Genomic DNA, 27,039 nt, shown 5'->3' on the forward strand with positions numbered 1-27,039 from the left:
GATGTGTTGATGTGTCGCATGATTTCTGCAAAGTGGGTGTGGGAGGGACACCAATAACTTCCAACGGGTCACATTTATGTCTCCCCTGAGAGTCAGAGATTCAGTCTGAACTGAGGTGTTCTGACATTTCGATTGAGAGGGTTAAGAGCATTAGGCAGTACCAGCTCAGTGTGGTTTTTAGTGTTAGTTCAAAAGTAATAATCAACATTATTTTAATTCTTGTGGTTTTCTATCACGCAAGAATTCCAGTGCGCACAAACTGAACAAGCATTTTGGTCCCATGAAGTTAAAATATTCTTTTGTAAAACAAACATTCACATACCTACACTAAGGCAGCTGGAAGCATCCCCATATTTCACGCTTTGAATTAAATTCCTGAAAAAAAAAAAAAAAACCACCAAAAACGAAGACAAAACCTCCCCAAAACCAAACAGATGAAAACACAGACAAGAAGTGTTCCAGCTTGTACCATTCCATTTCTAGGAATCACCCTGGTTCTGTGTTACAGCCATTACAAGTGCACTGATAAAGCAATCTCACCTCAGGCGTGCAGCTGAAACAGTAGCTTTTCACTTACTCGGTCTGAGCGGTTTGATTCGCCAGCAGAAGACATTCCTCAGCAGCCTGCGACCACGCGCAGTAGGGATCTCATGCCAAGACGCAATCCGAGCGGTGCTTGTACCGGTGGCACATGGACACTGGGACCTGCACCACTCGAGATGGGGACCCGATGTAGAGCATTCCCTGGAAGTGCAGGAGGGAGTTCTTTTACAACAGCGAGTGAGATTTTAAGCTGCTATTCTCTAACAGGGATTGTAAGATTTTCTGGTATTTATTAAAAATATCAGTAAATTAAAAATCTTGTAAGAATAAATGGTGATATGAATGAGAAAACCCCCAGCTTTCCATAGCAATGACAGAGTTCCTCCCCTAATTTTTTAATGAACATGAAGTCTTGTTTCAGTTATACTTTGACACACACAAATTCTTCTTCTACAGAAAAAAAGATGTTTCGTGCTTCCATTACTAACGAATACACGATAGAAGCAGAATGATGAGACATTTACAGGCTCTATAAAAGGCAGAAGAACAACACAGAAGAGCAAGGCCTGAGGCAAGCTATTTCAGCAGCTGCTTTCCATATGCAGGGACAGAAGTTCTACCTTTTCAGAAGAGAGCCGGAGAGATTGTACAGGCTCCGGAGACAGAAACAGCTGTAGCTCCTCCACAATGAACATTTCCCCATCACAATTGAAAGCTTTATGCAAATATCCATCATCTATATAAAATGAAATGTATTCTAAAGATAAGCTTGTTTAAACATAGCATAACATTTTAGCCTGATAATTCACATTGAATTTAGATAGAGATTCAGAAGACATTCCTGGGCATAGGGAATTTTTAAAATTCTTCAAAGCGATTCTTATTTTTTCTTTCAATAAGAGAGAAGCAATGATTTTTTCAGGGGAGAAAAAAAGACCTCAAACAACCCCTGAATTTGCAAATATTATTATGTCAAGTCTCCTTTGATATGGAAAGTTTCTAAAGAGAGCCTTTTAATGTCCAACAAGCCAAACACATTTAATCTAACTGGGATGAAAATATTAAACTAGCAAGACAGCTTCTGAATGCAAAACTTCAAACAGGGCTGATGAAACTTTCACTTTTTTGAAGGCTCAGAAAAGAATTCTGAAACAAAATACATAAAAATGTATACTATTTTTTCCTAAAATAAAAGCACTTACCTGTTCCTAGAAACATAACATTGTATGTTTGTTTATCTAGGCCAGTGACTCTGTCTACTACAATCCAGGTATAGCTGGAACCTCTCTTCAGTAGCACCGGTCTGTTACCAATTGGATTTACAGAATTATCCATTAGAGGGTGATCTCTAACAAACTGCAAAACTTTGTCAGGCAAGTCAGAAGAAGTATTATACCCAACACTCCGGGCAAAATTATCAATGCACTAGAAACAAAACATAAGGAACATGATTACAATTGCTTTTACATTTCACCGAGGTATATAAAAAGGTGTATTTCCTTCTAAACATTCAGTTATTTCTACTTATTGTCAAAAGATAAAAATCACTATTCTCCTCACACTATATGAACTAGATAATAATCCCACATCCCTTGTGGAGCAGAACTGTAAGCAAGGCAGCTTTTCAAGGAACCTTTGAAGGATGGAAGGAGAAAGCAGGTATCTCTCTGCTGATTGTAAACACTGCATTTATATTGGTAAAACATGAGCTAATGATTTGCTACCAAAAAAGATAATCCAGAGGCTGTTCTTTAATTAGAACAAGAAAATTCATATTTACAGCACCAGGACGTGGAACTGGCACTTCTCCCCTATATACCATCCACTTAACAGGGGAATGTTCTACCGTTACTGGTCCTTTGTAGCTTCCTTTGGAGAAGACTTCCTGAATATTTTTCATACTGTATGCACAAACAGCTGATATGTCTAATCTTCCCCTTAGAAGAAAAAACAAAACAACACACAAAATAAAAGCAAGTTTTATTGGCTTTTATATAGAAAGAAATACTGTAAAATAACCCAATCTCCACAGTGCACACTGCTGTATCTTTTTCAGGATTAGTCAAAAGATACCTAACACTAAAAATAGTTCTCTGTTGCAGTTTTCATGATTCACTAAGAGAATAAAACAAAGACATTCATAAAAGACGGTATTAATTATGTTTTTGTTAAAAATCAAGTAACCGCCCTCAAATAAATTGAAACAACTTCGAGAATGGGGACCTTTTGACAACCTTTCTTGTGAACAGACAGATGAGCCCAAGTATTATGGTAATCAATGTTTTGACAGGATTCTCCTCCCTTTGGCTCCACACTTCTGACACAGACCATTAATTCTTCTTCTAATCCCTTTAACTCATCTTACTGAAAAACACAATACTTTTCCTCTTTGCCTCCAATTACAATGCTTTTCAAAATGATGACTGAAAACTGAAGTAGACATTTGGGAGTGTCTGGATCAGACACTGATGTGATTTCAGTTCTACCAGTGAATACAAAGCCTAAATCTCTTTGCCCCACCCAAAGGAATAAATGTTCTACAAACTCCTGTTTTAGGACACATTGAACCCAACCTGCCATAACCAGAAATAAAACTCGCATTAGCTCCAGTGGGCATAAACTGACAGGTAAATAGGTGGCAGCAGGTTAAGCTGCACAGTGCTGACTGTGCTGCATTCCCACAATTCTGATGCTTTTATAAAACATGAGAATTACCTACTCACAGCTACTTTGTCATCGGTATTTTTTGACATGTAAAGTTTTGATCCACTTTGTCTTGTTTTTCTTCATTAGTCAGAGCATTAAGAAAAAGCTAGTTAATGCTAAAACTTGTATTTGTTTGGAGTCTGCTTTCATTTTCACAGAACATTAGACGAGCAGGCCACGACAGATATTTCTTTTGGAACAGGAGAATAATTCTGCACCTTGAAATGTCAGCTATTTCCTTTAGTGCTATAAAGACCAGAAGAATCCAGGGCTTTGTGTATGTAATTATGTAATTTTATATGTAATTAGTTTTAATTGCCCCACCATCCGACTAGAGAAAACATAACTCTAAAAACTTGGCTTAAGAGAAGCTTTTGGTTAGTCTTTAATTGAAGGCTCTGGCCCAGGAACCAAAAACATTTTGTTTCAGATGATAATGTTTGCTCAGTTGGATCAAGCTGTAAGAAAAACAAATGTGGTCCATTAAAACACGCAGCGTAAGTAGCTGGTAGCTTCTTGTTCTGAGTTAAAGCCAAAAGGCTGTACTCAGACTATTCACACTGAAGTGAGAACCCTTACTCAGTGCATTACAAAGTTTAGTCATATGTAGCCCTCTATCTCACCATTGTCGGGAAAAAATTCCATAAAATATAATGTCCTGCCACTTCCTTCTCCTGAGTAAAAAGATGTCCTGGACAATATTGAAATGGAAATTTAATTCTGGAATGGAACAGGAAAGGCGGGATTTTAAAAACGATGTCCATCTTCTCTGCAATATGCATTTTCCACCAAGATCACCCTAAATGAAGAAATAACATCAACACTGTAGAATGCATAAAGAAATAGACGTAATTTTCACCTAATAGCATTGGTTTGGGAAAAAACATAGCTGGCTTTTCAACACAAATCTCAGTGCAAAGGCAAAGAAAAAAGGTTTAAATCTCAAATGCAACCTGAACAGCTGATTCTGTTCTAGCAGGAAAAAGAGGAAGCTAGTCCAGAAATAAAATGCCTGTGACAGAATTTTGTTTGGTTAGCCAGCGTAGATACCATTGTTAATCACTCGACTTCATCTGAAATACACTAAACAAAATCTTTATGCTACAGATACTAACTCTGCAGATACGGGCAATTCTGGACACCAGAAGCTTGTCAAAGAATTCAAATTCAACAGCTGTTTCAGTGAAGAACACATAAATTTTATCATCATCTCCATTAGGATTAGATTCACTTTCATGCACTATTTCCATGTCGACAAAGCTTGGTTCTGAAACACATAAATACACAAAACATTTAAAGTTTATTCCAAGAAAAACATAAATGGCAGATATTTTAAAATTAAGTCTAATTGAACTTTTTTTGCAGATTAGTAGACAAGGAAAGGGCTGGAAAGTATTTATGAATCTATTAAACATTAAGAGAAGGAGAAGAGAAAGAGAATTTCTTTCAAATTCTGTCCTTAGTTCAAAAGTTCACACTACAAAATCAACACATAACATACTACTACATTCTAGAGAGAATTTATACACCAAATTAAAGTTCAAGAGACTGAAATAGATAAAAAACTTCTTACCATTTAGCCATGATGTTTTAAACTCTGTTCTTACAGGGTTTCTCATACCGTGGAGTATTATAGGTTCTGTTCCCAGGAAATTATTTGAAGTAGCTGAATAAAATTCCCCATCTGTGAAGATTTGGAAGAAACAAAAAAGTATAAAGTACTTATTTTTAAAAATGCAAAGACATATCATAAGGAAAAAACCTGAGGTTGAATGCAAAAATAGAATTAGGGTCATGGTATCCAAAAATTTAGTGTAGATTAAGAAAATCATTTCAAGTTGCATGTCAGTACCTACAAAAACAGATGCGTGCTTTTGAGCTGGTTCAAACGGACACTTTCTTCTGCTCTCTTCAGCTTTTCCTTGCAAGCTTATGTTTGTCCCATGGATAACCTATGGCAAACAATCATTTAAATACGATGAAAAAAAGATTTGATAAGTAATTTTCTGATCTTTCATACTTTTATAAAAGAATTAGGGAAGTTTCTAATTTTCAACAGGAATATTTTGAGACAGGTCCGTATGTATTCAAACATAACTACCATATGATCACAAGTCGGGTAATACGCGTCGGTTCCACAAACATGTAAGTCGGAGTCATTTATCTTATGGAGGCAGAGAATGTAGTTCTGGCATCTTATCTGAAACTAAAAATAAAATTTACAAAGTGTAGTGGATTGCATCTGAAAATTTCCTGGTGTCTTAGCAGCAAGCGAAAAAACCCCACAGATTTAAATGAATTTGATTTTACTTCATTTATTAAAAAGAAGCTTGATACTGTAGCCATTTTCATTTTAGTTAGTAACTTAGACAGGGAAACAGATGTTCCTACCTTGTCCTTTCCTCTAGGAATACATTCCAGTTGCCTTTCCTGTGTAGCAAACCAGTATTCCTAAAAGCCAAAAATACTTGTAAGGGGGTATGGTGCAATCTTTTTCCCACAAAATTATGTGGGAAAAAAACCCCTAACTAATCCTAACTTTGAACCTACTGCAGTAAATAAGTATTCTTCTATGTATCTCCGTAACATACAAGGAATAAAAAATAACCTGAAGCATTGCTTTGCTTAAAAAAAAAAAAAAAAAAAGATTCTGTGATAAAGTTTCAAGCCTTGAAATAGTACACTTATACATTTAAAATCAGAACATTATGTTCAAATTAAGAAAACCACAACCAAAGCAATTTTTAAAGAAGGTATGGGGAAAAAAAAAGTCTTTAATTTACCCTGGCTATTTCTCTAGAAATATTATTCAAGTCAAGAGCAAATACTGCATCTCTGCCTCCAACAAATAAGGTATTGGCTTCTTCATTCACAAGGAGATGGAAACATTGGATAATCCTTCTTTCATAAAAGTGTTTATACTTCCAGCTGCAACACATAGAAGATAAGTTATTTTAAAAATACTTAACACTAGAATCACAGCGTTATGTAATAAAAATTCCAGATTGAAAACAAATTGTAACAGAACAAAGGCAAAAGCTCATACACATTTCCAGAACATTTTTTAAATAACATGAAAGTATTTGAATAAATGCATGGCTATTCTTTTCCCAATTTATTACAGGAAAATAAACACCACTATTATTATTACTTATAAGCCAGAACCTCCAGCTACAGCAACTATTGTTGAGGCGTTCCTCACTATCATTTGGATGAGTGCATCTGCAACACTTGAGGTGAAACAGTCCATAGCAATCTTTCTATGCCTAATAAAAAATAAACTCCCAACATTCTGCTGTGTTTTTCTGCTTGTGAAATTACTATTTTTCACTTACTTTGGTATTTTACTGTTTTTCTGGGAATGCAGTTCACAACAGATGCTTTTGTCTCTTGTATTAATTGCAAAACAACATAAAGGAGAACAGCAGTGCAACCCATTTTCAGAGGTTCAACTAGAAATAAGTTCTTCCCAGTTTTTATTCCTTGTCATTAAATAATCACAGGCAGGAATCTCTTGATGGTTCTTGAAAATGTCCTGTGGAAGCCCTCCAAAGTATCGGTAGCCTTCAAATATTTTCTGAAACTTGTCAAAACCTCTTACATTTTCCGTTCAGATAACTACTTCCAGACGTCCTAAAATTAAAAGCAGTTTAAGTTCACTGTAGCATTTGGCTACCTGCATTTTTATAAGAGACGGACAGCCATGCCGTTTTACAAGATCTTCTAGCAATTACTGTATTTATACTAATCAGAAGTAGACACAACTCTGATGGCAATTCCAAGCTATTATAGCAGCAAACCGAGTTTTGCGTCAAGTCCGTGATTCTCATTTGCAGGCTGCGATGTTTCAGGTTTTCTGCATGGTATCTAAGCATTATTTCACAAACATTAAGAACAAGTGGGAACATTTTGCAGCAGTCAGCTATTTTAAGGATTTAAGGAAAATCATAGCTAAACCTGCTTTATTTACAGTAATTCACCAGTTTTTATATATGTCATAGAAAAATAATATATATACATATCAAATCAACCATATGTTATGAAAAAAGAATTTATATTTTATTAAGTTAATTAGAATCAGGTACTTTTATACCTGGCATTTTGGCAGTCCATCTAAATGAATATGCCCTCCAGCCAACGCTAGGAAATTGAGCAAAATGAAAGCCAGGTAGTTGTCATCAGCAATTAGAGAAAGCACAAAGCCAGATTCCAAATCTGCTTTAATAAAGAAGGGAATCTCTGCCTATTCTGCACTTTCATCAGTAAGCAAATGCCAACAGCTAAGGAAATAATTTGCATTAGCATAATCCAAGTAAAATACTGTTTGGGTTAGAATACTTTTAAATTAGTAAATCAGGTTGGAAACCTCAGAAAACTATTAAATAACTCCTGTTAGCCCCTCTATTGTAACCCAGGGCGTGAGTCTGCCTAGACAGACGTTACCCATGTGCCAAGACACTTCCTTGGCCGACAGCACCTATCTCCTCGGATGTATGGTATTTGCGAGCAGATTTTTCCACTTTTTCCCAGCTTTGTTCACAGCACCTGGGATGGCTGGTGCTGGCAATTAAGGCCACCAGGAATTTGCAGCTGTCCTGCCCCATCACATCATTGTTTCAGCGGATAAATCTTAATTCTGTCCCTGGATTCCCACAGCATGTTTTGCTTTAACCCCTTCCCTGACACGCACTTCTGGACTGCACAGGTGGCGCAGCAGAGCAGAGGCAGCCCAGCCCTGAGGGACAGGAGGGAGGTGACGGGCTCGTGTCCCCAGGCTCCCTGAACCACACCCGAACCCAGCCTCACTGCACTGAGCCTCCTCACCCCTCAAGGGACGCCCCCGCAGGCCCCCAGCATCCAACCCCGCTGCGCCCGAGGCCGGCCACCAGCCCCCCTCCCCTCAGCCCACGCACCCCAAAATGGCGGCGCCGCCTCAGACCCCTTCGCCTGACCAGCGACCATTGGCGCCCCCGCCCCGCGGCCACGTGACACCGCCCATCCCAGCCACGTGACACCGCCCACCCCAGCCACGTGGCGCCGCCCGCCGGGGCACGCGGGCCCGGCCCAAACCCAGCACCGGGGGGATGGCGGGGACGGGGCCAGGCAGCCTCCTGCGGGGAGGAGCGCTCGGTGCCGGAGTCTGGCGGGAGAGGGGAGCTGGGCGAGGCGGGATCTGGCCTGCCCGGGCTCGGGGCTGTGCTGAGACCGAGGGGACACCGGTGCAAAACCACTGTAGCAAAGCCCGGCTCACCCGCTACCCGGCCTAATGCCCGGCTTCTCGCTGGATCGGTGTGGTGGGACCAGCGGGTGGAAGCTACGGCTGCCGCTCAGTGGAAACACTTGGGGTTTTTCTGTCAAATTACACCCCTAATCAACTGAACGTCTTTGGTATTTATGTTCGGTTTTGGGAGTTAGGGGAAACAGACGTAAATTACATAGTCATAGGGATGAGAACTGATACGCATCCTCTTAGCAACTTAGATTCAATTATGAGGATTGAACAGGAAAATAAACCATGGCTTTTTCTGTGCTCAGTGTACACAACAAATGAGAACTTGGCAGAACTCCCTCTACTAACCTTCCTCCCACTGACATCAGTAAATAACACACAGTAACTGATAAGGCATCAAAGAAAGCCAGAACTTACGGATTCTCTTTTCATTTTTGTGTTGTGTGACCTCTTAATGATCTCTCATTTTAGATTGTCTTTCAAAATTCTTATTTCCCATCCAACAATAGTTCCGGTTTCTGAAATAGGTCTTGTAAACTGTTCAAAGATAGAACTTTTGTTAACCCTGCGAATCAAATAGTCTTATCATGAACTTCTGCCAAAGAGGCAGCTGTTTTAAAAATCAGATTTTATTGCTTTGTATTTGCTGCCTTACTATTGCTTTATTACCTAGTGGCAGGATAACAAACTATGACTTCCCCTTCAAAGCAAAGTCTTGCCTAGGAAATAATTTTCAAGGAAATTAGCACAACCTTCTAATGACATGAATTAGGCACAAAAAGCTGAAGAGAACACACTGTGTGCTAGCGCTTTCTTAAACAGCAGTAACTTTATTGCCCACAGATAATGCAAACATTTTCCACACTTGCTGCAATTCAGCAAGTTACCTACTTAACACGGTTCACAAAAAACTATTTATTTCAGAAGTACCCTAGTGTTTTTTGAGCATATTCTCATTTAAGGTGTTTATTATTGCTCAAATCTACAGTCTGGTTGTGATTGGCCACTCAGTCATGAGATATGCAGAATTAAAGATGATAACAGGACTTTCAGGAATTCATTTTTAATTAGAAAATACACCTGCTTGTAGGATAGAAAACAATCCAAAATAACAATATTTGAATTTCTGAGTGCAAACTTTCTTTGGGCACGATACATCAGGATTAACCTCAAAGCAGAATGGAGTATCAATAGAAAAAAATACTGTACATTGATTTTGAGAAATAACATCTCGGCACAGATTAAGTGTTTACACTAAGGATGCTGTAGTGTCTAAAAAAAACAACAAATAAATAGGAAAAATGTCACTGGTATTAAACCAAAGAAAAGCTTTGAAGGCGAAAAACTGAAAACATCTCTATCAGTCCCACACAATTACTCCAAACGGGGTATTATTGACTGTAGATGTCTTACTCTTGTTAGGGCACCTCCCCCAAAATGGGGATCTCCTCATTTCTCTCCAGCGAGAGCAAGTGTCCTTTCTTCTAGAACCAGGTCCTTACATACAACACATTTTTGAAGGAAAAGGAGGAAAAAGGTGTAGCCAGGGCTTGAACTTGCCTCTGTAAGCTTTTCCTAGCTGTCAGTATAAAAGCAGGGGGCAGGAGACCTGGCTGGTATCTTTTGCAAATGAACACTCTCGTTTACCTCTCAATAGAAGGCGGCTGCACAAGTGTTAAATTTCACTTCGCTGCAATTTTCCCCCTCATATCCTGTCTAAAAAAGGAATTTGAATTTAAAGGCAACAGTAAACCACACACATATGTAAAGAGAAAGTTTTGCTGTTTTAAAGTCAGTACACCAAGAAAATCAGAGACACAACTAATTCCTGGGATATGTGAATAAAGGGTAAAACTCTTGCATTCTGACCGGGGCACAATGGGTTTGGCGTTCATGTGGAAAGTAACACTGTTGTGTATGGATTTAATGCACTAGAAGCCACATGAAAAAGTAACTAATAAATGATTTAGTGGGTATTCTCAACAGAGACATTTAGCAGCACAGAAACAGAGGGACCTTCCTTCCCTCATACACTATAAAATCCTGCTTTACACTAATATAACACTGCATAATCTCAATTCCACTTGTTAGTGCCAAAATGATGCATATCTCTTACAAATGGCCAAATTCACAAGCAAAACATTTAAACCAGAAATTGTTTAGTTCTACATTTATTGCAGATATTAAAAGATTAACAATGCTAACATGTTTACTTACACTAAAAAGAAATGTCAGTTATCCAATAACATAAGCATCTAATTGTTACTAGCTTAGCACTACTGCCAATTTGCACGGAACAGAAACTAGCAAATTGCTCTACAAGATTAATGGCAAAAAACAACCAAAAGACAGTAGACACACCACTGAAGTTAGTTAAAATGTTCACTGAAGCTTGCAGTCTTCATGGAAGAGAGCCTGGAACTAAAATAACAGAAAAGAAGCTAGTAAACTTTAAACAAGGCAATGTATCTGCATAACAAATGTTTCACATGTAAAAGTATTTAAATTTTTCAATTCAGAGCTGCCTGCAAAAGCAGGTCAAAATAAAAGGAAATTCCTTTTGCAAAAGGAGCATAAGGTCATCTCTTGGTAAAACAAGATCAAAGTGGCAAACGGTAACCCACTTGAGAGCAACACTGGAATCTCAGCACCAATACCGCTCTGCTGATATCTTGTCCAAAATTAAAAGTTTGGCACAAGAAAGACAGACCATACCACAGTCATCCAGGGTAGCAGATTAAGATTTTCCCAATGTTCACCTTTATTCTCAAGGCAGCAGTATACTTTAAATTGAATTGCACTCAGAAAGGACGGTACCATTTTCCGATCTGGATACCAACAATTCTTCCAGATTGGGTAAGCAGGTGGTTAGCAAATGCACCCCGAATGGTACTATGGCCAACAAACTCAGGTTAAATCAGAGCAGCGCAGAATGCCGATCTGGGTCTGAGAGAGAGGATTTCAACCTAGTGTGAAACTCCACTTTGCCTTGTGCCTTTCTGCCAATAGCGTAACATATAATCAAGAATCCCTCAAAAATGTAAATGTGAAAGAAGAGGTGAACTGGAAGTTTGCAGGGAAATAAAAATTGTGAGCAGCAACACTGGCAGCTTCATCACTGAGACTAAAAGAAAAGCTAAACCCTTCTGAGTGGGTCTGAGAAATAAATCAGAGCCCAACAATATTGGTTCCAGAGTGTCATTCTAAACCAGACTGTGACTGATAGATCTCCTTTTCGAAAGGCTCAAGTTTTACACTGTGTAACTGCTAATTAGGCACAGGAAAGAAAGAGGGGCTTAAGAACACACCCAAATGGGACCTTAACAGGTGAGCATACACTGCCAAATACTGTAATCGATGATCTTCCAAGTAGCCTGTGGCCCAAAACATTTAAGGATTTTGAACATCTCCAAGTAAAGCCTATGAGAAACATCTGGGCTATCAAATGTCTTTAATCAAGTGTGATAACCAGATAAACTTATTCGTATTTATAGCCTTCATGCTTCAACTTCTTGTAAAGGTGAAGACACATGTGATGTTCATGGAAAAACAGAACTACCAGCATATTTTTCTATACCTGCCATCGTGGTTTTATTTAGTGATTACGCGCTTCAAGGCAACTGAGTGATCAAAAAATTACACTGTGACATGATTTTGTTTCTCATGGTTTCAAAGACCCATACAGTAAAGAAAAAAAAAAAAAACAAGCACCTTGCATTCATAACTAAAACTGGTTGTTACAAGCAAGGAAAAGTTTGTTGCTATAGAATGAAAATGAAGACACTCCCTTTCAACCAGTAGGGTTTTTAATGGAGAAAGAGTTATCATTTTGTTCTTTAAACAGCAGGCACAGGCAAGTTGATAACTGAAGAGCACATTTTCTTGCATATGTGTCAGTTAAGAACTTGAGATGCTGCCACGTTACTGTGGGGTGCTATTAGTGGTGTACCACAAGCTCTTTGCTCTACAAGAAGCATGGTGCAGGATGAAAACATCAGCAAGACAGCACTCACTGCGAGTAAGCAAAACATGCATCAGCTCAAGATCAACTCTTTAAAGAGAGCTTCAGTGAAGGAGGTTTTGGTAGTGTAACATTCAAGTGAAGACTTTCGACTAGTTTTAGAAAGGTAATGATGGAGAATAAGTACACTAAAAAGTGCGATATGAACTTCTGTCCCTTTCAGTAATCCAGTCACAGATCCCTTATTGATGTGCAAGTCGGAAAAAGATGAATGATCAGACCGTGCATGTTTATCTGTGATAACACTGCTAAAATCTTTCATGTCTTCAGAGCTGCTTCACCAAGCAGTTAGGTAATGCTTTGTTGTTGAAGCACAGTAGCTTAATCCAGTCTTCTCTTTCAGTAAGTTTTGAAATAGTCCCTTAAAAGTACAAGCTTTTTGTTTTATTTCTTGGGATTTTTCAATAAAAGAACTTCTGCAAAGCAAATATTTAATGGAAACAGAAATGACTCTCTAAACTGATGGTCTTATAAAACTGATGATCCACTTCCAGATGACTTCCGAATATCTGACTTCAAAGTGTTTTCTTCAGTATTCTCTGCAGATACATGAACTGCACCTGCTCGCGGCTTAAACTTTGAGAAGGAAAGAAATTATTCAAGAATTTGTCAGAGAAGAGCTGCAAATTTGTGTAAAAACAAAAAGTACACTTAAAATATGTACTACTTGTTCATTACAATGAAAAACCTGAGCAGCTGAGGTTTTCAAGGAAGAGTTTAGTGTTCTCAGACTCAGATGAACTCAGTTATTCATCCTACACTTTAAGTCTAGAATCCTACACAAAATAAGCACGCAGGTAGAGACTCTTCTTAGAATTGGCGTATGGAGCAAAGGAAACTGCTTTATGCAGACTCCAGAAGTAGATCAGAAGATCAGCCCATCAATAAAATGTAGTAAAATAAAATCTGAACTGCCTTGCAAGAAGATCTGAATTTGAGAAGACTCTTGGCTTCAGAAAGGATCAGAGCCAAACCAGGCCAGTCATATTTTTCACGTTGCTTATTCCATTTTTTGGTAAGCCATCTCATCACAAAACAGGCAAACTTGGCCAAAGAGAGAGGTAAACAGGCACTTCCGAGAACAAAATCAGTTGTTTCTTCCTCAGAAGATGACATCCAAGTTGTTAGCTTGCACAATTAAATACAAGACTAACTTTAATCTTGGAAAATGTTTTAATACATTAGTATTCAAGTCCACTACTATAGAACAAAGTGTTCTTCGTACTGGCATACTCTGCTGAAGATCTTTCACACAGCAGCCTTTGCATATCCGTGCACTTTCTAGCGAGCGAGTCTCTTATGTCAAACCTAGAAAGTAAGATTTGGGGTAATTCAGCAGTTCAAAGCAGTTCAACGTAGGTCTGGATTCTCATGAAATGTTAAGAAGCCAGATATACTCATGGAAACAGTAATATTTTCTTGGTAAAGGAAGACTTAAAAAGCCCTGGTATTTTAATGTTTGCAGGAATTCATAAACCAGACGTGTCCATTGCACATACCTATTTACTTGCTCTTTTCTGCCTGTACATTTGTATCATTCTTTGACGGAAAACATCAAATGCATCTTCTTTATTTTCTTCCCCTGCAACACCCAAGCCCTCCCCTGCAGAGGTAGCACCCCTAGGGAGTAAAATGAATAGTTAGAACACTCTGTTGCTGTTACATTTGACAATGTGCAGAAGAGATCTAAACAATAGCTTCCAACATAGACACAATTCAAGTGGAAAGTAATTCTGCTTCATCTGGGGGAGAAGGGGAGCGGAGGCTTGGTACCTGACATACCAGATCAACTGTAAACCAACTCCCACCTCCCATTACACATGCAAATACCCACCAGAAGAAAATGCTCCGATGATATGAAGGGAGCAGTGAAGATGTAGTCATCTAACGGATCAAATTCTTACATGAAATTTAACCACTTTATTCATGGTAGATAGGATCCTCTGTTGAAAAGATGGCAAAAATTGCCATGTTTCCCACATTTCAGACATGACAGAAGTCAGAGACTTTGAGGAATAAGTAGGAAACACCACATTAACTCTGGATAAAAGATTAATTTTTTACCAAGGGAACATAATGCTGCTTGCTTAAAATTTCGAGCACCCAAAGCAAGCTGAAGTCTTGCAGGACACACGCTATAGACAAAACCTGGAGCTCCCACCCTTCCAAGAACAATGAGTCATTAACTCATCTCTCTTTGTCCACACATGCCAACAGAAGCAGACAGGCCTCAACAATATCAAAACAACTTTCTGCCCTGGAAGTAGACAGAGAGGATGACCCACAAGAATGTAGAGATACAAATAATGAAAAACCATCTCTTTCTCCAGGCTATGTGCGTAAGAACATAGACGTTGCAACACTAAGATTAATGAAACCTCTGCCACAGGAATGATCCTCTGTACCAGTTTTATCCTCAGGTCAGTTACATTAGTATTATCTATAAAAGATTTCATCACATGAAGTATGAAAAATTTTTTAGACTGCCCCATGTACTGAAATGGGGATTGCCACACCATCAGGGTAAAATCTGAGGACCTTAAGTAGAATAAAGAAAAATTATTCTTATCCAGTTTCTGTAATAATACTTCCACTTAAGCCGAGTCGATTGTTGTGCAATTCTAAATTAATATTCACAGACTCTAAAAAGCAAATTCAACTTTACAGTCCACAGTAGAAACCCCGGGTGCTGTTTCTTCTTCCAATGGTACAGTCTGACTTGGCAACTGTATGATCAAGTTAAGTTACATTTTAAATTACTAATCACAGACATGAGATAAGTACTCAGAGGAGGGTCTATCCCATAATAATATTCTGCCTTGGAGTTTGGTTTGTTTGGGTTTTTTTTTTTTCAAAGCATCTCCTGAACCATAAAATTGGTTAGACCCATAGCTGTGACAAATCAGTTCTCAAGAGAGGGAACAGCTCACAAGACTAACATGAAACTCCATTGAAAACTTCTGGACCATCATTTCCATGAGAAGTCACCATGCAATTCACATATCTTTTACCGTAACATAAATAAAAATCTTCTCAAACCTGGCAATATGACTTGCTCTCACAGCCAGAGACAAGCTTTAAGCTTTCACAACAAAAAAGGTCCTCAAGTTTCTTTGTGTAACAACTGATGTGCCTGAATACATCAGCTTTAGGTATCAGTGCTCTGTAATGATCAAGGTATGTTCCACACTAGAATTGGGAGTCTCTCCCATTATTACTCCATCCCTTTTTGCTCAGAGAATGAGATCAGACAGCACGTGGACTTTTAAACAAGCCATCAACTGAAGAGCTGGTAGTTTTCAAAAGGGGAGGAAAGAGTAGAGGCTACAGATTACTAAATGAGAAAAAAAACCCCACACTGTATCAAAGCAACTAACAAGAGAGCAAAATGTCAAATTGCACTGGTTTCATCCTCACTGAGATTGTCCCAAAGTATTGTCCAAGGAATTACTTTGATGGGAAAGTGAGGTGCACACCATGAAAATAATCAACAGTACGGAGTTCTCCCTACATTACAGAAAAGGTCAACAAGTTTTTGTAAGAGGTACAGACAGCAGTGCTTCACTACTCTTTGCAGGTGTCTTTACAAGAGTGACATAGCAGTAGTCTCAAGCTGGAAAAACTGTATTTTCACATATTAAAAATTCAGTTCTTAAAGATGGCCAGAAACTTTTAGAATGTGGTGGGCTGTCAGACCAGATACAATTAAACAGCTTGTGATTAGTTGTGCAGCAAAACTTGTGCCAGGAGCTACAGAAAAAAAAAAAGATTACTCATATATTTAGTCCCAACAAGTTCTGAGGTTAAGAACCAAGGTTCTAACACTGGTGAACACAAGAGAGCTACAGATGTAGTAAGCTGCTTTCTCACTGTTGGTTTGCTGCTGAAGAAGGAAACATAGAAAATATAGTGATGGCCACTGGACCATAGGAGCACTAAGAAAAAAAAGAAAGCAAATAACCAGAAGTATCCAATCAACTAAAATGACCAGTACTGTCCAATGCACGAAGAAAACAGAAATCCTTGGAGAAAGAAGATTGTTAAACCACAGGCTACGTGGTGTGGACTAGAAAGCTTGTTATATGGGTTCAGAGAGAAAGAAATAGTTTCTGCCTCCTTATTCAGTCAGTGAGTTGAAGGAGGTATTATCCATTCTCCGTGCTGGCAGCAGTGGACACTGGATACAGCAACTTTAAAAGACAAAATGAAGATTCAAAAACAAAAGTATGTTTTACAGGAAAAAGCACACTTACCTTCTGGCAGATGCACTTACCTCTTTCAGCATGCAGTGGAACGAATCACATAATTAGAGTGAAAAAAAATTTGCTGCCTAAACCTGGGAGTACTGTGTATGATATTCCTAAAGTCTATTTATATGTTATGTACCTGGCGTGGTAGCAAGGAGATCCCCAGGATAACAGGTTAAAAACACCTACATACACCAAACAACAAAAACCACCTCCTGAAGAACAGGGGCACCCATGTATCTTTAGAAAGTGTCCGCACACTGCAGCATTCATGCTGCAGCCTTCAGTGATGTCAAATTGGATGGCAAGAAACAGCCACCTTCCAGACCAGACTTTGCCCAGTCTGGCCAGAAAAATGCGTGAAGTCTCCACGCTCAACTTTACGGAGGCCAGAGGCCAGTGCCAAGAAGGAAACAAAACACTGAACTGGCCACCTCTAGGTGGGTTAGATAAACACAGTTACTATTAGAATCCCAGCCTTTTCCAGAGCTGTCAAATTTCTGCAGTGTGTTCCCATTACATACACTTTTACAGGCTCTCTGATTCCTTTTCCTCGTGTACCAAGGCCATGTCCTTCTTGCCAGCCCATCTTCTGAAGCATCTGGAAACCCACATTCCTGTTTGTCAGTTTCTTGTGTGAAAATTCTAAATCTTTTGGTTTCTATGGAGAAGAAAAAACAGAAAAACAAAGGGTCTTTTTGTTATACAGGGAGATCACGTATTTAAAATCCCTCAAATTCCGCCCCATAAACTGTGTTTGAATTTCTGGATATACAGAAATATCTTCTAAGCAGCACTTAACTACCTACACAGAAAACATTTATCAAAGAGTAAATACCTGCCTTGCCAGTTTATAAAAAAATAAAATATATATTCCAAGTTCTCAAACTGTTTAATTACATTATTAAAAAACATAACTACCTTTTAAAATATGAAAGTGTATTCTTTGCTATTTTAATAACAAATATGGAATGACCTGATGACTGAATCCCTATCACAATTACAGAAGCAGTCAAGTAACATCTCACCAGATTTGGAAAATTACAACGTATTTTCCAGACAGCAAAGCACTGATGTCCTCCTTATTTTTTTAAAATGAAAGACAAGATTAACACACAGCTTTTCAATAGTGCTCTAATTGTAAAATTTTCATTTTGACACAGGTAGTTAGAAGACAACAGGAGCCACGGCTCTCCTCGGATTTAGTCCAGTCTTTTTCAGGATCAGGCTCTTCAGGTTTTAATTTAATTTTATGACAATGACACATCTTCAGAGGCTGTCCCTTGTAAAGACAGTTGATTCTCAGAATGCAATGGCAAACCAGAAGAGTTCTTTACCTTCTTCTTCTTTGTAACTGGGCAACCACGAGGCCTATCATAAGCAATTCTGACAGGTTCATGCACTGCAAGTCAAATCAAAGACAAAATTCAGCTGTAAAGAAAAACAATTTTAATACAGAAATCCAAAAGTACACCTGAAGTGGGACTCTTAACTCAATGCTTTGGACTAAAATCAGAACCAACAAGAAAGATGAGAATTAAAAAAAAAAAGAGAAAAGAAACAGTAAGACCTTTTTTTCCCCTCCACCACAAATAAAGTAATTAGTACATGCATGTATTTACTTTCAGACATACCATGCCAGCAATACACTGATGGATGACATACTGTAAGGACTTTAGATCTTTCATTTCCCTGAGCTTCTGTAATACTCTGATAGAAAATTCAGACTGGACTTAAATGAGGTTATTGTATATCATTTTCATATCACGAATGACAACCTTCACCAATAAAAATCATTATGCAAAGAAAATACATTTGTTCAAGTAGCTGCAGAGCACATATAATCGGTTTTAAGCTACTTATCTCTCAATTCTTAGAATATCATGACCTACCCCCGCTGTAGCCATATTGACAAAATTTGACAGGCCAATCCAAATTCTAAATATATTTAGTTAAACACTCAAAATGGGTTCAGTGCTATACTTAAATCTGTTAAACCTTCCATACACTGATAAAATAAACCCCACAAAAACTACTACTGTGAGTTTTTTAAGCAGCAGAGAGAAGACAACATTCACATATACTTAAGAGAATATTTGCAGAATGATGTTAGACACAAACTTTGCTATTGCACTATAACACAAAAACTGTTACACAGTTTCTTCAGATCCTCCTTTGTCAGTTGAATGAACCTTTAAAGTGAACATTGTACTCATTTTTGTATTAAAGAAATGTAATTCTTTTAGCCAGTAACAGTCAGTAACAAAGTATATAAAACCCAGGAGTTCTGTACTGATACCTACAAAGTACTTTTAAGTACCACTCACCTTTTGGTTCTTCTATGAGGCAAATCCTTTTAGATGCAGGAATCATACCAACTTTCAGAGACTTGCTGCTGATCCGTTTGCGAGGAAATAGGGTACCAGGAGCAGGAGTTGATGCCTGTGTCGACAGATTTGGCATAGCACCGTCAGATGATGTGGCTAGCTGCATTTCACCTGCTGAAGTTTCCTCTCCTGTTTTGGAAATCATCTCTTCAGCTAGGTTTTCCACACTTCTACCTGCTGACATGTCATCCTCTTCTCCCTCCTCTGCCTGCTCCATTTCCATTTCTTCCAAAGGCTGGGAGATATCCTCCTCAAACTCAGCTTCCTCCTCATTATCTTCTTCCTCTTCTTCTTCTTCATCCTCTTCCTCTTCTGAAATATCCAAATTTCTCTCTTCAGGCTTAGCACTTTCCCCAGCATCAGTTGCTTCTGACACAGCACTGAAGTTAATAGATGGACATAGCTCATAGACTTTCATTCGGTAAAATTTGAAAGCAGAACTGTTTCGATCTTGTAGAAACCTGAGCAAAAATTACAGTGAAAATAATATCAGAAAGAGATTTTTCTTTAGCTAGCATGAAGCAAGACATTAGAAATAAATCTCTTATTAATTTTTGAACGGTCATTCTAGGTGTGTTTTTGTAGAACTGTAGGATTCCCCGACAACATGTACCAAGAACAGCACTCATTCTCCTCAGTTCTTACAGACTGCTTGTTATCAGCACTTCTCACACTGTGTTGTAAAGAATTCAGTACAAATATCTTCATTACATAGATGGAGAAACTAAGACAAGGTGCTAGCTCTGGGTGACCCAGAAGGCAAACAGCAGATCCCAGAAGAGAATTCAGGCCTTCCAAATTTCAGTCATGCGGTCTATGTGGAGATAAGTGTATTGATTCTGAGAAACAGATAATAGGGCTCCATTTTTTGTTGGCACAGTACGACTAAAAGAGAAAAACCTGTGCTAATTTCCACTAGAGCACTTAGGCCACTGTAATCAAAACCTCACTTAAAAAAATAACAAGATTGCAAATACTTTGGCAGACCACTGTTTCAAGATGCAAGCTGATTACTTAGGACATAAAAGAAAAATATATATATCAGTGCATGTACGCATTTGGGAGAATTTTCTTTCTTAGATATTTCAGGTATTCACCATTAACGGAGATGCTGAGCAGGACAACAGAGCATTGCTCAAAATCCTCTGTTCCTATACGGGCTGAATAAAAGCATACATCTCAACAAACAATCAAAAGAAATGTCTCCTTAGGAATTGTTCAGATGCATTTTGATTTTTCTTATCGGCCCATTTACACAGATAAAGGTGTAGGTTACTCACCAGAGGTCTGGGTTATCTGCACTGTTGTCTATGCTGAACTGCTCAATTTCTGGTCCTACCTGAGCAACAAACTTGGCAAGCTTCTCAGCAGTTTCCATTGTTTTAGCATCCACTGCAAGAAACAGAATGCTCGTTATCTACAGCTTCATACAAAATCTGCATCACTGGAAGGTCAATACAGTTAAGAACGATCTACTTCAGCAAAATAAATGGTTTTTACAATTTCCAGCAGAACATTCTATGCAATTCTTCTCTCATATAACTTACAATTTAAAATCTAATCTTGACTCTTCACTTACCATCAGGAAACTGAGAGGACAATGGTGGGAAAAGTTCAGGTGGTGCTAATAAATCCTCAGAATCTGTCCTTTCTTCTGCTGGCAGAGAGACCTCAGAACTGGTGGCACATTGTGAGGATGAGGTGGTATCGAGGGAGGAATTCTTCTCAGACAAGCTGGTTTCTGATACAGATGGCTTTGACTGGACTGAACCTTGAAGGTGCTTGTCTTGGTGCTTCAGCACTGTCCCTGCCGAAAGCACGGTCTGTGTCCCTATGGTGGCTCTCCTCACCTTCCTTCCTCGAACACCATGTTGTGCGACAATTCCAAGCCTTTTTCTTTTAAATAGCCTTCTCTTAATACTTGCAACTTTCCTGGCATACAACATGGCCCTGACGGATTCTGTTGCAGATTCTTCTAGTGTTCTGCCCTCACCACCTGCTTCCTTTCCAGATGATGTCCGCCTTTGCATCTCTGATAACTTCAGTCTATAATACTTGTATTCTAGACTATCTTCATCTGACAAGAACCTAAACAAAATCATATAAATAAAATGAAAACCTAAGCTGAAAGCACAACTATTCTCAAATTCTCAGAGCAGAAACTCAGTAGCAATCCATCTTTTTTCCAGGGATGTACACAAGTTGCTACATTAATGTTAGTCTGCGTAGGTTTTTCTCAGAATAACAGCCAATTCCACTTCTAGAGCAGTAAGTACAGTATGCTAAGCAAATAAATGATGGAGGGTTTTGACATAAATCATCTGGCTAGTAATTAATCAGCTATGCTGCAATTCACACATGAAGAGATACTGTCATATTAAAATATCATTACACCTGGAAGTGTTGCAGCTTTCCTTGGCAACATTATTCATAGAACACCAGATCCGTAAGTCTGTTACCTTACTGTAATAGTTTGCTTACTATTTTCATCTCATAAATGTAAATTGCTTTTAACATCTTGCATTTGGATTGACATACAGTCATTACTGACAGATCAAAAGGAACATGATCTACTAGAGAAAACAGAAGCAACAGGACAATTTCCAAGGATATCAGGAAGTATAATTAGCTGAGAAAACATCTTCAGTAAGTCTGATTAAAAGTACAATAGGCCATTTCACAGCCACTGAATAAAATACTGAATTTAATTAAATATATTCCAAGTATCTTCATCAGAGAGTAGTATTACATCATCCTGTTCAAACACACCTACCAATATTCAGGACAGTTCTTTTGAGCGTTTCTCTCTTTGGCAGACAAGGTTCCTGAAACAATGCTAGTCACTAACTGTTCAATTGTCTCTACAACTTTCCGATCAGCTCGCTGTGGGGCTGTAGGAAGAAACAAAATGCAGTCATTGTCTTATTCTCATCAACAGAGTATCAATATGTCATCTTTTCTATTCTTTGACACACTGACATTTGAAATTTTTCAACATATTTGTCCTGGTTATAGCTGGGATAGAGCTAGTTTTTCTTCTCGGCAGCTAGAACAGTGCTGTGGTTTGGATTCAGTGTGGGATTTGGTAGGAGAATGTGGATAATACGCTGATGTTTTCAGTTGCTGCTAAGAAATCAAGGACTTTTCAACTTCCCATAGTCTGCCAGTGCGCAGGTACCCAAGAAGCTGGGAGGGAGCACAGCCAGAGCAATGGACCCAAACTGGCCAAGGGAATATTCGTATCATGTAACGTCATGCTCAGCCTATAAACAAGGGTTGGCTGGGAAGTGGGGGGGGGGGCTCTTGCTTCTGGGATTGCAGTTTTTGGGATCGGATCTTCTCTGGGATCACTACCCGGGAACGGGCTGGGCATTGGTTGGTGGGTGGTGAGCAATCGCATTGTACATTACCCATTTGTATTTTCTATTATTGTTTCTATTGTTATTATTAGTCTATTTTGTTTCGATTAGTAAACTGTTTTTATCTCAACCTATGAGTCTCCTTACCTTCACCCCTCCAATTCTCTCCCCTATCCCCAGGGCGCTGGAGGGTGAGTGAGCAGCTGCGTGGTGCTTGGCTGCTGGCTGGGTTTAAACCACAATAATATTAATACAAAAAAGGCTGCACTTAATACTTAGAATAAATTAAGGAAACCTCAGAAACTTTCTGACTGTTTTCTCAACTCAACTTAGATTCCAGAACAGTTTAAGAAGCACTGTGGTTTAAGAAACTTATCCTTTACCATTCTGGGCAAGTTAAGCCATCCTTTAAAAGGCAATTACTTATTGCACCAAAAGGATTTTGGGGAAAATAAGTATATTTGAACAGCACTCTGAAGGGATGAGCTCCAAATTATAAGCCACTCAGTGTCAGTGCCCCCTGTGAAAGTATCTGAAGTTCAATTAGGAAAAAACAGATGAGTATAGTAAAGAGGAAGAACGGTTTAGAGAGGATGAACTAGATGCCCTAGTACAGCAGAGGAGACAGTACTCCTAGAGTATCAACAACTGCAAAGAAATACGCCTGCCTCTGATGAAAGCAGTAACGGTAACATCTCTGAATTTGCTTATACGCGAATACTTACTCTGTGATGTAGCCAGTTACAGCTGCGGTCCTGGCCTCCCTACCTCGAAGTTATGAAGCTGGAGGGTAGGGCAGCTGAAGCTGCCAAGGGCACAAGGTGAAAATCCTTGGTTTAAAGTATAAGCACGTGCAGGAGAGGGGAGGAAGGAGACATGCTTTCATCCACAAAGCTGAAAGCGATTGCTACAACAGATAGTGTTTACTACCTGCCTCAGCACTGCCAGGGATTTACATGGAATTCCCAGAATTAGGAATTCCTGACCTAATGAAACCATAAAAATTACGATAAAATGCTAGCAACAAATAAAAAAATTACATACTGTGAAGTATCTTACAGCAGTTCACTCACTTTTAACTTTTGTGTCAGGAGAGGGTTTTTTAAGCTGTACTGTGGACTCTGGTTCAGTTTTTTTCATCTGAATTGGATATCCACTCTTCTCCAACCAAGCCTTCAAGTTTTCAATGTACTCTCTTCCAAACAACGTTGAATCATCAAAGTTTGGGAATAGTGTTGGTGCTGGAGCCATTTCCTGAAGTCCAACAGCTTCAAGTATTTTCTCCTGCCTGAAAACAGATGCTAGTGCAAAGGTCTGACCCAGAAGTGCTAAAGACTTACGACAAAGAGAAACAGTGGTCTCAAAAGCACTCGCCATTTCTCTTGGATTACCAAACCCGCTCGTCTTAATGCTTAATTCATAAGCATTGCAGGCCATAAGCAGCGGCGTAACACCTTTTAGGAGGCGGTCTTGTAGCCTCATTATGTATTTATCAAAAGGTTTTATTATTTCGAAGAAGCAGTTCTTTGTTTTCACAGCACCCTTGTCCAATAGCATATTTAAAAACTCATTGTCCACTTTGGGAGTTTTCAGAGCAGCATGTTGTAAACTCTTGATAGTAAAGAAACAATAATCTCTGTGTTCTGGCTTTAAGGAGCATTTGAACGAAGCAAGCATTTTTGCACAGGTTTCTGTCTCTAGCTCAAAGAGAGCTCCAAAGAGCCGGGAAAATTCTGCATCGGTTTTTATTGCATGAAACCCAGCCCATTTTATAATTTCTATCCCAAATGTTGAAAAAATGTCTGATTTGTCCACAAGGTCAAAATTGAGATTTCTGAAAACATGCGCGGGCTTTGGGAGCCTGAGAATAGGTCTCTGGGTTGTAATAGTTGGCCTCTGATTAAGTCGCGGAGGCAACTTTTGATTAGGGCGCTGGAGGGTCACCGGCCTCTGGTTAGGTCGTTCAGCAGCTTCTGGCATTTGATCAGGTTGCATAGCCGGCTTCTGATCGGGGCCTGGTTGCAGTTTTTTAGTGTTCCATTTCTTTAGGGGAGTTTTGATATCTCCTTTGAATACTTTAGTTTTAACAGCGCCCCTTGTAATACGCTTTCCTCGCAGAGCTCTTCCCCTGCCAATGTTGCCCCTCCGTATCGGGGGTCGGAACTCGCTGTCAGATTGAATTCCAAAGTCCACATCATACTCCTGATTCTCCATGTTGCCATATTCATCTTCCATCAGTCCTGGTGATCTAAAATCACCTAAAATATCTGAAGAGCTAAAATCAGTTTCATGTGGTCCGGTGGATTCCCAAGAGTCAGGAGGGCCATAGTCCTGGTCATGAGAAGCCAGGCCCCCATACTCCCGGTCATGGGAAGTTGGGCGCCCGTATTCCCGGTCGTGGGAAGCTGGGTGCCCGTACTCCCGGTCACGAGATGCTGGGTGCCCGTAATCCCGGTCGTGCGAAGCTGGACGCCCGTACTCCCGGTCGTGTGAAGCTGGACGCCCGTACTCCCGGTCACGAGACGCCGGGCGGCCAAATTCCCGGTCACGAGACGCCGGGCGGCCGTACTGTTCATGGTAATAGTTATCTTTCCTTATGAGAGGACTAGTAGATCTATATGAAGGTCCTGGATAGTCATCTCTAGGGTCTTCGCTCCAGTCATCGTGTGGATGGTGCTGGGTGTTGTCATGAGTATATCTTCCATCATCCTGAAAACTGTCTTCGTATCTTGGTCTTGGGACTGGCCTTGAATGAGCTGTAATGATAAAAACAGAAATACACCAATGCACTGCAAGTAGTATTAAGAAAAAAATTTAATAAACATATTTAGACACTTACAAGTCAACACATCAAAACTTCTGAAGAACAGGACACATATCTAACTTTGGGATATTCCCATTTGCTTCCTCACGTACACTGAATAATTCACAACAAGCAAAAAGCAGCACACAATGCCTAAACACACATGACAAAACCATTTATTAAAAAGTCTACTCTCGCTGAAGCTGAAACGCAAGTTCTGCTATAAACCCCATTTTCTACTTGCTCACAACTTTCTCAGTCTAGGAAGATGGTAATGTGCTCGAATGCTTCTACCTGGATTTCTCAGATGTAAAAATACCAAAAGCGTGCACTTTCTGTTTCCACATTGAATGTCAGAATTCCAGTTGAACAGAAGATCGTATTTTCTACAAACACATACACAATTATCTAAGATAACATTAAAGTCAGAAATACTAGAGTCTCCTGCAAAGTATCCAAGAATCCCTATTTCCTAATTCCAGTAGTTAAATTCAGAAAGTAAAGAACACTTGAACAAATTAAGTATTTAAAGTAAATTATTTCTTTAGAGCTTATACAACTCTAAGAAAACAGAAGAGATCTCATTTTAAAACTCTCAATTTCCTATGAATGTAATCCAAGTTATTTTTCTAGACATTTTAAATATCAAATTTAGAAGATAAAAGAATTTGCAGATCATGCTTTGTATACGTTCACACAATTTATGTCCTGCTCTCCAAAAAGAACATGAAATACAAAGACCCAAAGGCTTCAAATGCACTCCTACATTTATTTAACTTATCAGACATCAACAGAATTCCATCCTGCAGCGATGTCTCTGGAGACCTCTCTGAAATTGGACCCACTCTCTGATGCAGCCTGAACAGAATTCCTTTGTTTGAAATTCGTTTTTTTGCCTAGAATTTGCATTCCACGTTAAAATAGTGTCAGTCATACCATGCGATTCGCCTCTTAAATAAAAATGGATGTGGAAAAACACCAGCACAAGTCCACATTTTAGGTAAACGGAAGGCAAGCAATCTAACGTAGCTGTTACCAGAATAGCTGGTATAACCCGCGGCACATCATGCCCGGGTTTCGTTACCTTTAAAATGATGGATTGTGTCCTCTATAGCATCACTCCGGTCCATGCGATACCTTTTAACTTTGTCCTGCACCACGGCATCAAACGTCTCCCGTGTGATCCGCCGAGAGGCCATTTTTATCCTGTAGCAAAACAGCACAATGCCGTCCCTGACCGGGACACGGGCGCCGGGGAGGGTCCTCCCCCTGCCAAGCCACTATCGCTGCCGGCACCTTCCCGACGCCCCGGACCCCCCACGTTGAGCTCGGCCCGGGCGGATTCCCGTGAGCACGGCGTGGGGGTGCGGGCAGCTCCCTTCCCCGGTTCCCCCCACGGGGCGGCCCAGCCTGAGGTGAAACGCAGCGTGAGGAGGAAGCTGCGGTTGTTGGCGCCTTCCCACCCCTCACCGGGCGACCCCCCGGCAGCTTGCTGCCCGCTGCCACACGCGCAGGCACCGCGGGGAGGGGGAGGGGGGGGAGGAGGAGGAGGAGGAGGAGGAGGAAGAGGAAGAACCGCCCCTGGCCCGCCCCGCGGCCCGCCCCCGCCGGGAGCCGGCGCTGCCCTCACCGAGGCGGCGCCCCCCGCCCCGGTCCCGCAGCCTCCCCGCCACACGGGAATCTCCCAGCAGCCCCCGCGGGACGCTGCTCGCCCCGCCCACCCCTCCGCCGCGCCTGCGCAGT

The 27,039-nt window shown here is 39.9% G+C and overlaps 1 protein-coding gene across 11 annotated transcripts; it reads right to left on the minus strand.

The window, feature by feature from the left end:
- Positions 1-1,782: 1,782 nt before the first annotated feature.
- SUGP2 (SURP and G-patch domain containing 2) lies at positions 1,783-27,018 on the minus strand. Of its 11 annotated transcripts, none has more exons than XM_074851733.1 (17): positions 26,381-26,840; positions 23,567-25,249; positions 22,641-22,718; positions 21,908-22,025; positions 20,714-21,222; positions 20,415-20,526; positions 19,075-19,595; positions 18,085-18,149; positions 17,272-17,408; positions 6,033-6,177; positions 5,641-5,700; positions 5,351-5,455; positions 5,102-5,201; positions 4,823-4,933; positions 4,365-4,516; positions 3,873-4,048; positions 1,783-1,968 (listed from the first exon to the last, which is right to left on the minus strand). In XM_074851733.1, exons 1-17 carry the CDS (start codon positions 26,493-26,495, stop codon positions 1,878-1,880), a joined length of 4,278 nt encoding a protein of 1,425 aa, XP_074707834.1. In that variant the 5' UTR covers positions 26,496-26,840; the 3' UTR covers positions 1,783-1,877. The 11 variants fall into 11 exon arrangements, 7 of the variants coding, with proteins under 7 accessions (XP_074707834.1, XP_074707835.1, XP_074707837.1 ...); XM_074851734.1 differs by lacking the exon at positions 1,783-1,968 and adding an exon at positions 2,507-3,707; XR_012626561.1 differs by lacking the exons at positions 1,783-1,968; positions 3,873-4,048 and having other exon boundaries at positions 4,397-4,516; positions 5,106-5,201.
- Positions 27,019-27,039: the final 21 nt, after the last annotated feature.

The sequence above is a fragment of the Strix uralensis genome, chromosome 27 (genome assembly GCF_047716275.1).
Source record: "Strix uralensis isolate ZFMK-TIS-50842 chromosome 27, bStrUra1, whole genome shotgun sequence".
NCBI lineage: Eukaryota > Metazoa > Chordata > Aves > Strigiformes > Strigidae > Strix > Strix uralensis.